At 37.6% G+C, this 9,331-nt stretch overlaps 2 protein-coding genes across 2 annotated transcripts; both read right to left on the bottom strand.

Annotated features, from left to right (window-relative positions):
- Window positions 1-907: 907 nt before the first annotated feature.
- LOC132637320 (uncharacterized) lies at window positions 908-4,053 on the bottom strand. Its single transcript, XM_060354430.1, has 5 exons — window positions 3,194-4,053; window positions 2,953-3,084; window positions 2,300-2,778; window positions 2,012-2,183; window positions 908-1,436 (listed from the first exon to the last, which is right to left on the bottom strand). The coding sequence occupies exons 1-5, from the start codon at window positions 4,051-4,053 to the stop codon at window positions 908-910; spliced, it is 2,172 nt and encodes a 723-aa protein (XP_060210413.1).
- A 45-nt stretch (window positions 4,054-4,098) lies between these two features.
- LOC132637319 (uncharacterized) lies at window positions 4,099-5,061 on the bottom strand. The gene is made up of 3 exons (XM_060354429.1): window positions 4,875-5,061; window positions 4,439-4,766; window positions 4,099-4,333 (listed from the first exon to the last, which is right to left on the bottom strand). The coding sequence occupies exons 1-3, from the start codon at window positions 5,059-5,061 to the stop codon at window positions 4,099-4,101; spliced, it is 750 nt and encodes a 249-aa protein (XP_060210412.1).
- Window positions 5,062-9,331: the final 4,270 nt, after the last annotated feature.

The following is a 9,331-nucleotide window of genomic DNA, read 5'->3' as shown; positions in this document are numbered from 1 at the left end:
GGTGTTTATTTGGACTTGGAGTCATTATCGTGCTATTGTTATTGGTTGTGGATATTCTGTATCGGTTGGTTTATTTATTTATCTCTTATAAGAATATGTGGGATGCTTCTATTATAAGAGAAACTCTATAAATTTTTTTATTAATATTTGATGTTATCTAGGATGAATTCTGGTTCACTTGGCATGGGTAGTTGATCGATCTCTAAGTGTCAATCATAACCCTTAAACTTGAATCATGACAAATTTGATATCAAAGTCCAGGCTTTAGAATCATGTGAATCAAGGAGCAATGTCTTAGTAGAATCCTGTATATGAGTGTGTCGAATCTCATTATAAGCGAGAGGCAACAGAAACATTTATAAAAATTTCTCTTCTTTCATTCATCTCTCACACTATAGAGCTTGAAGTAGGGATGGTGACATTCTTCATTTCCCTTCATAAATGACGTTTGGAAAACACGTTCCACAGGTTGAGGATGAGACATAGAAGTTGTAAAGAAATTTAAAGAGACCAGTGACAGGCTTAAAGGATAGACAACAAATGTAAAGAACAGGTGGAGTTGAAGCATTAGTCGCCAAGAATAGAAGAAATTATGCATGAGTTATCATACAGACTTGGGAGAATCAAAAGATTTAAGCATGTTATCAATTGAAGGCAAGTAACTTGAGATAAACCTTTTCCAAATATGTTGAAACTCAATATCAATGGTAGCTACAAAAGAGAAGTTGAAAAAACAAGTATTAGAGGAGTTCTCAAGGTTTTTTTTTTTTTTTGATAAATTACATCCTTTAGTGGATGTGCATCTTATTCCATCAGCAAAATGGTTACAAGATGATGCACCATCAATTCAATGGAGCCCCCACAAAAGTTAGTCCAGGACAGTCCCTGAGACTATGTACACTACCAATTAGCTTACAAAAAAATTAGCCTTATCATATCTAATCCTAATGCTAGGAAGTTGGCCTTTGTCCAGTTGATATGCACTTCTCGCAGCGGTAGGGAGCTGATGCCAATTAGTGAATATGTGATTATCCACCCTCTTAGAAGCATACTTAGCAAGCCCATCCGTTACTTGATTAGCTTCTCTATAACAGTGTTCAATGCTGCAATCCATCCGACTTATCGTACTCATGATCTCCTCAATAATACCTTTGAATTTTAGATTGTTAGTGCACTTATGCTGTAGCATCTCAACTATCATAAGAGAATCCAATTCCAAGACAATGTTATTGCTCCCGTTCTGCAAGCACCATTGCATGTCGTGTTTAACTGCATAGGCTTCTGCCATCGAGCTGCTATTACAGTCAACAGGGACAACAAACGCCATAACCATGTTCCTCTCAGAGCTTCTTAAAATGCCTCCAATACCTGCTCCATTGCTAGAGAAGCTACCATCCGTATTAAGCTTGACTTTGTTAGTATCCGGCTTCACCCATCTAACTATTTTCCAATTAATAACGGGCTTTCACTTCTCAATACGTTCACAGCAGCTGCTCCAGTTGTCTGGCACAACTAATTTCGGGAATGCTTGCATTATACTCATTTTAACGTTCCACCAAACATGGTTCTCCATTCCTCTATGCCACATCTTCCTTTGAGTACCATATCTACAATAGCACCTTTGTTTCCATATCTCCCACAAAATTATCACTGGTAAAATGTGCATAGTCATTTGATGGATTCTATTTTTTCCTTTACTTTGCCACCAGAATCTAAGGTTTCTTTTAATGCCCCAATTTGAATTCATGCTTATTCCTAGAGGAGCTCCAAACGTAATCCACATGTGTTGAGCTGTTGTTCCTTCCACGAATAAGTGTTGCAAGGTTTCTTGCTTGGGCTGATTACAACAGACACACATAGAAACCATCCTAATATGAAACTTGCATAGAGCATCATCCAAGGATAGCTTCCTATGGATGATTCTCCATGCAAGAAAGGAAATTTTAAAAGGTAAGTTAGAGTGCCATACCTATCCCGTTAGAAATTCCTCCAGTTTATGCTCTCTTATTACCTCCCAAGCGTTTTTGTAGAGAAATTCGCATCTGCTTCCGATTCCCATACAACATAGTCTTCCTCGTTACTATTTCCAATGTGGATTTTCAAAATGTGTTGGACCAGATGACTAGGAATGCAATCATGAAGCTTATCAGCTTGCCATCTCCCATCTTCGATATAATTCTTGACTTTGATGTTGGTATAAATGGACTGAGTAGGGCAGTTTTAGCCAATGCCCCTAGCCCTGTCCAATTATCCCACCAAAAGTTGTTATTTCCCTCTCGAACTTGCCATAAAATCTTACCCTCTATCTTATCTCTGATTTTCATCATCTTCTTCCAGTTAGGAGATTGAGGAGCATTAATGGATTTAGCCACACGATGCACTCTGGTACAATACTTAGCCAAGACAAAATCTACCCAAAGAGATGATTGAGTCCTTAGACTCCACCATCTTTTGCACGTGAAACAATCTTTGATCTCTTGGAGAAGTTTGACTCCAATCCCGCCTTCACCCTTATTTAAACATAATTTGTCCCAAGCCCTCCAATGGTACTTATTTTTGTCCCCTTCGGACCCCCAAAAGAAATTAGCCAAGTGTTTTTCAATGAGTTGCAAAGTACCTTTGGGAGGAGTTAGGGTTGCGAGGGTGTAGGTGGGGATGGCTTGGAGCACACTTTTGATGAGAGTAACTTTTCCCCCGTAGGAAAGGCATTTCCCAGACCAACCCGAAAGCTTTCTAGTGATCCTAGAAACGAGATCATCAAAGTACTTTATCTTTTTCCTGCCAACAAACAGAGGGCAACCCAAATAATTAAAAGGAAATTGCTTATGCCTGAAGCCAGTTCTATCAATAATTCTATTAATCCTAGAATTAGAGGTCTTCTGGTAAGTGCAAAAGAAGCTCTTTTCATCATTAACTTTCTGCCCCGAACTTCTTTCATAGGCCTTGATTTACTTCATAATAAGCTTAATCACTTTGCTCTTTCCAGCGCTGAAAATGACAATGTCATCGGCATACGCAAGGTGATTTATCTGGGGACCTCTTTTACTCATGGTGAAAGGGATAAAGTTAGGGTGCTCGTAAAGGCTGTTCAACAATCTCGACAGCACCTCAGATCCAAGAATAAAAAGAGAAGGGGAGAGAGGGTTCCCTTGCTTCAATCCTTGAGACGACGAAAAAAATCCCTTTCTATTACCATTGATAATGATGGAATACCAAACCTGGGAAATCAGTCTCCATGGTCCACCATTCTGAAAAACCAAAACTTTTAATAACACCTATAAGAAGTTTCCACGAAAGCCTATCATAGGCTTTTGCCATGTCCAACTTGATGACAATGTTTCCTCCCTTGTTGGTTTTAGCAATGTCATGAACAATTTCTTGAGCCAACAAAATATTATCAGTAATGAGCCTGCCCTTAACGAAACCACTTTGATTATACGAAATCAATTTGGGCAACAAGGGGTTCAGTTTTCTAGCCAAAATTTTGGAAATGATTTTGTTAGAAAAGTTGCTTAAACTGATGGGTCTAAGCTCTGAAAAATTGGAGGGAGAGTTAACTTTAGGAATTAAGGCCAAACAAGAATGAGAGTAGAATTTAGTAAGGCCACTACCATAGAAAAAGCTTTGAACAAAGTTAATCACATCCACCTTTATAATCTCCCAGCATTTTTGGTAGAACGTGCCATTGAATCCATCAGGCCCAGCACTACTAGTGGAGCTCATGTCAAAAATAGCATCTTTAATCTCTTTTTCTATTGGTATCTTAGACAACATAACGTTATCGCCATCAGTGATAATTTTAGGAATGCAGGAGAAAATGTTGTCATCCACAGCAGGTTCAGGTAGGTTGAAGATCCTCTTAAAATGTCTAATAGCCGAATTGGAGATCTTCTCATCAGAGTGTAACCATTTCCCTTTATTCTTGATTCTGTGAAGCTGCAGTCTTCTTCTTCTGTCTTTGATCACATTATGAAAATACCTTGTATTGCTATCTCCCTCATCAAACCATTTGATTTGGGCTTTTTGTTCGAGGAGAGCCTCTTGCATAGCCATCCATTGAACGTATTCAGCCTGACCCTTATTTAGCTCTGTTCTGGACTATTCATTCTTATCTATTGCATCAACATCTTCCAGCTGTTGTAATGTAGCTTCCCATTCTTCCACTTTCTGGAAAATGTCACCAATGTCTTCTCTAGACCACTTAGAGAGTCTTTTTCCCAATCTTTTGAGTTTTTGTTGCAAAATCCACATTGGATTCCCTTTTACTTCTATTTGCCAATCTTGCCCCACCAAATCCAGGAAACCAGGTTGTTCCACCCAAAAATGACGAAACCTGAAATGTTTGATAACATTATTATTACTGTCATAACATTTTAATAGAAGAGGCCTATGACCTGAGCATGTCCTACTAAGATGTCTGACCGTAACATTATTGAACCTTTGGGGCCAATTATCATCAATAATAATTCTGTCCAACCTCTTCCAAATCCTTTTCCCTAGTCTTCTATTGTTGCACCAGGTGTAGTTTGAACCAACAAATCCTGCATCTTCCAAGCCGCATCTATTCATACATGCAGCAAAATCAAAGTTTTTGTAAGCTCTGTGAATCTTGCCACCTATATTTTTAGAAGGCTCGAGAATGACATTGAAGTCACCTCCAATGCACCAACCGCTTTGAATCTGATTTGAAATATCAGTTAGGTCATCCCATAGTTCTTGTCTTTCAAGGGCAGTGCACTTGGCATACACTGCTGTAACATAAGCACCTTCATTACCAACACATGTTTCATCTTTCTAATGAAGAGTAATTTGTTGATCTTTATTGGATATCGCTGTAGCTTGAAAGTTCGTGCTCCAGAAACACCAAATCTGACCAATATCATTACTTAAGCAATTTTGGAATCCCAAAAATTTCTTGTAACGCTCTATTTTCTTTTTGTCGATAAAAGGCTCAAAGATAGCAACAAATTGAGCATTATTTAATTTGATCAGACTTTTCAGTCTGTGTATAGGTTTTTTGGTCCGCACACCTCTAATATTCCAGAAGAAGGCACTGATCATTAAGGGGATTTGCTTTGGTTTGTTTGTCTCCTTCCCTTAATAGAAGGGTTGGCTTTCTCATTTCCTCCTTTGTTTGTTCTCTGTTGTCTGTTTCTGCCTCTCTTTCCTGGGGAAAGGCCCCTTTTTTGTATCACTTCTTGAGCATATTCCTTACTAGATTCATCAGAGTCTACATGTTTCACCTCCGCCTCCTGACTGATCCTTGTGTTGTTGAAATCAGCCAGGCTATCCGATATTTCATCATTCTTATCTAAACTCTCCTCCTGCTCACGGCTGCCCTGGAGGAAATCTTGATTCATGTTAAGATCCACCACCAACTCAATGCATTTATGATTTCTCATAACCGTGTCTAGGCTTGAGGACCTCCTACCATATTTTACCACATTTTCGTTGTTGCTACCCGGATTATTAGTGCTCATATCATCATTTTTGTCTCTAGGATCATGTTTTTTACTCGCTGTGCTGGGGTGATTGGACTCTAAAGGTTCGGTCCTTAAGGTTGGACCATGTTGTTCACTGTTGGCCACCTCCTCGTTATCTTGTACCATCTCTTGATTAATAGTGTGACCCTTCTTAACTTCATTTTGATACTCCTGATTGCTATTCTCCTGATGTTTCTTGGTACTTATCCCTTCATTATCAGTCTGTTGACTTTTGCTGACCTGCACAATGACCTTGGTTTTCTTTTTAAGCCCCTTCTTAGCTTTTCTCTTCTTCTTGTTTTTGGCCAAAATTCGAGCCAAATTTTTACGCTTAATTTCTACCATATCTCTTCCAACCACATGGTCTCCCACTTTTTCTTTACCATTCTGTTTTCCAGTGGCCTCTTTTTCATTTTCCTCTATATCATCTTTAGTTTTGTTCCCCGTTTGTTCCTTCTTTTTGCTGTTTTATTTTTGTCCATTCTCAACATTATCACCATCTACCAAATCACAATCTTCCTTAACACCACTTTTCTCTGCAACCTCTGTAGATTTTCCCACATCTCCCTTCCCTTCCTTTTCTTCCTCTTTTTTCTTTTCAACTCTTCTGCATTGAGCAATAGAGTGTCCCAAAATTCTGTAGTGCATGCAAAACTTGGGGGGGGGGGGGGGGGGTTCTCGTACTCCAGCTTCTGCGTGAATCCCTTACAAGGGTAAGATTCATCTTCTGTCCCAATCCACAAAGAATTAATCTTTGGTTTTGTCAAATCTATCTCGACTCTAACTTTGGCCATACTCGGTCGAGTCCTGTTTTCAGTGGCCTGGTCCATCATTAGCGGGGTTCCCAGGGGAGCCACAATTTTCTTAATGTAATTCCAGGCATGACAATGGAAAGGCAACTCAGGGAGTAAGACCCAGATAGGAACAATAGGTGAGTCTTGTTCCGGCTTAAAATCCGGTGTCCATTTTTCCAGCCACATTACTTGACCCTCTATTTCGATCGCTCTTTTAAACCACACTGTCTTACAATCACTCTCAATAGTAAAATCTAGGAAAACAGTGCGATAATAAAAAAACCCCAATTGTAACTTTACCTCGAACCTTGACTTTCTCTGCGAAGTTTGCTTTGATTTTTTCTATTTGGGGTCTGGTCTTTATGAACTTGCCCACCAGTGTGAACTTACATTCATTAGCCATCACCCCATAGAATTCACTAGGTTTGAAAAGAACAGCAGTCTTCCCATCATGCTTATCGTATCGAGCTTTTACATTTGGATCTCCATCGCTATTCTTTTTAGGGCTCGGATTGGGCACGGTTTGAATTGCTTCCGCATAATTGATTTTGTGTGGAATTGATTCGTTCTCCATGTTCGGAGTACCTGTAGGAGTATTATTTTGTGTTACACGCGCCGGCGATGGGTCTGCCGGCGTCGCCATGGCTCAGAGCGTGAGGCTCAGACGCCAAAACTCTTCAACGAAATGACCGTTTCAATATTGTACGGAGAGCTTATATTTTTAGAGAGAGAAAACGTAATTGAGTAAATTTTTGGTAGAAAATTAATTTTCTTCTGGAAATTTCAATTTAACTGATTTTTTGGGGTTCTAGTTGTTTCATTTTCATTATTTTCCTGCTCGTTGGTGATTTTACTGTTTGCTAGTGTGAACTTGTTGCGGAGATCTTAATTAATAGTTTTGAGGTTCATTTCTCTATGTTTTATTATCGTTGAGTGTTAATTTAGCGTTGAATAACTATTTTTTTAAAATGATTTGATTGAATAATGGTGTTTTCGTAAAGTTCCGGGAAGTCTTCGGTGTTGGAGAGCATCATTGGCCAAGATCAGGTAATGTTTTCTTTTCTTAGATTGTTCCTTTTCGGTATGTAGGATTTTTGTAGTTAGGATTTCAAACTTTCATATATGTTGAAAAATTCTTGTATACTAAAGAAGTCTTTTAAGTTTTTCTCTACCTGTCATAGTCAAGAGTTTCAATTGTATATTTTTTTCCTGTTGCTATCCGTGTATGTTTCCTTAAAACTGATATCCAAGTGAGTAAAAATAGTCGTGGATCTTAAATTATTTTCTTGAGCAAATTTGATTAATACTCGCTTGTTTTCAGTTTGGTTGTTAGGTCAATTGATTATTCGGTTAAATTGTTGAATACTAGCATTAGTTACATTGTTGGTTTTGTGGCAAGAAAAAGCATATGCCCTTTGTAAAATCTAAATGTGTTAAGAATTTGTTCTTCTGGTGTAGGAGATAAACAGTTACTGATTTTAAGTCCCCATCAATTACTAATTTAGAACACTTCCAGTTCTACGTGTGTGAATCTGACGTTGGAAGAGAAATCGTGAGAAAACAAGTCTTAATCGAGAGAAACACATAACTAGTTTCCTTATGTATCAATGATTTTTCTGGAAGTAATAGTTAACAGAGTTTTGCATTTTGGCAAATTTTAGAGTTCTCTATATGACGAGCTCTAGGCATATAAATTTTTATTTTTTTGCTCGTACTCGGTCAAATTATAGTATAGTTTAAGATATCATTCCATGCAGATTGGAACAACCTAGGCTACAAATTTATGTTATCCCGGTTACTATTTGAGAGGATCAAATTGATGAAAAGAGAGTAGTGTCTTAAATTTGTAAATTACTTAAACAAAACAAAGAGTTTCCTAAAGATTTAAAAAAAGTTGGGACTAATTGAAGGCACTTGATAACATTTTTTTGGTAACTAATTCATTTTATTTACCAAAGTATATATTTACAAAGCAAATTCTCCCAAAATTGTGCAGCTTTGGACAGATGGTCCCAAACCTGCTCACTTCTAATCTCCTCACACTATGCTAACACCTTCTGTACTACGGGTAAAAGTTGAGCTTTTCAAATTTGCTAGCTAATTTTCTCTGCATTGCACCTCTCATTGTCACCTCTTGGATTATCATACGAAGAATAGGAGCTGGTGGCCTACTCTTATTTTCAAAAATGCGCAGGTTCCTCTCCTTCCATACCTGATAAACACATGCAGCCAAGGTCATTCGATACACAACGGCAGTAGCTGAATTCCCTTGTGCATTTGTAGTCGCCCAGTGCAGCTCATCCACCCAACCTAAGATTGGTCTAGCCATACCTTGCCACTGAAGCAGTTTCTCCCAAATGCCAGCGGCATACGAGCAGGTGAAGAATAAGTGATTCAATGTTTCATTCTCGTCATTGCATAGGGGACACATCACATCCTGATAACATTATTATAATGCAATCTTAATGTAATATACTTCACGAAAGAATAATTGCTTATTGCTAATACAATTACATTTTCTCACTTGGAAATAATCAATCAATAACATTCCTTGAGGTTATGCATATTAATTGAATTACAACTAATGACAATTAAAATGAAATAATTTCCTTGCTTAAATGGTCATAAGGGGTAAAGACCTTTTGAGATTAGTCTTTATATCAATAAACTTATTTGAGTCAATTTCTCCGTGAGGATTAGAATTAAAAGAAATAGGACAAAGATATCCTTAAATCTATACACTAGCTTGAGTGAATTCCTTCTTGCGAATTAGATTTGAAAGAAGCAAGGTCAAAGATTTTGAATAATGTATAACTAAAAATTATTATTACTCTAATATTTTATACAATAATAATAAAGTATTAATTTTGCTACTTGAGAATGACAAAATTAATACAAGAATAACCACAACATAAAGTATAATAAAGTAGCGATAATATTTAAGAAAAATCTATTATTCCGACACAAAGTAAATAGAGATAATTACACTCAGTATCAATTGGGGTACTAATGCTACCAAATATAACTCATATTTGAGTTTCTTGCCCACAGTAG

Source organism: Lycium barbarum, chromosome 4 (genome assembly GCF_019175385.1).
Source record: "Lycium barbarum isolate Lr01 chromosome 4, ASM1917538v2, whole genome shotgun sequence".
NCBI lineage: Eukaryota > Viridiplantae > Streptophyta > Magnoliopsida > Solanales > Solanaceae > Lycium > Lycium barbarum.
The sequence above is the reverse complement of the archived record's forward strand: the minus strand, read 5'-3'. Positions and strand labels throughout refer to the sequence as shown.

Coding starts and splice junctions, on each gene's coding strand:
- LOC132637320 (XM_060354430.1), bottom strand. CDS start 4,053: ATGGCTATGCAAGAGGCTCTCCTCGAACAAAAAGCCCAAATCAAATGG. Junction 3,085..3,193: donor GTATTCCATCATTATCAATG/GTAATAGAAAGG, acceptor ATTGTTGAACAG/CCTTTACGAGCACCCTAACT. Junction 2,779..2,952: donor GTGATTAAGCTTATTATGAA/GTAAATCAAGGC, acceptor GTTTGTTGGCAG/GAAAAAGATAAAGTACTTTG.
- LOC132637319 (XM_060354429.1), bottom strand. CDS start 5,061: ATGATCAGTGCCTTCTTCTGGAATATTAGAGGTGTGCGGACCAAAAAA. Junction 4,767..4,874: donor TTGCTTAAGTAATGATATTG/GTCAGATTTGGT, acceptor TTGGTAATGAAG/GTGCTTATGTTACAGCAGTG. Junction 4,334..4,438: donor GATGATAATTGGCCCCAAAG/GTTCAATAATGT, acceptor CAAACATTTCAG/GTTTCGTCATTTTTGGGTGG.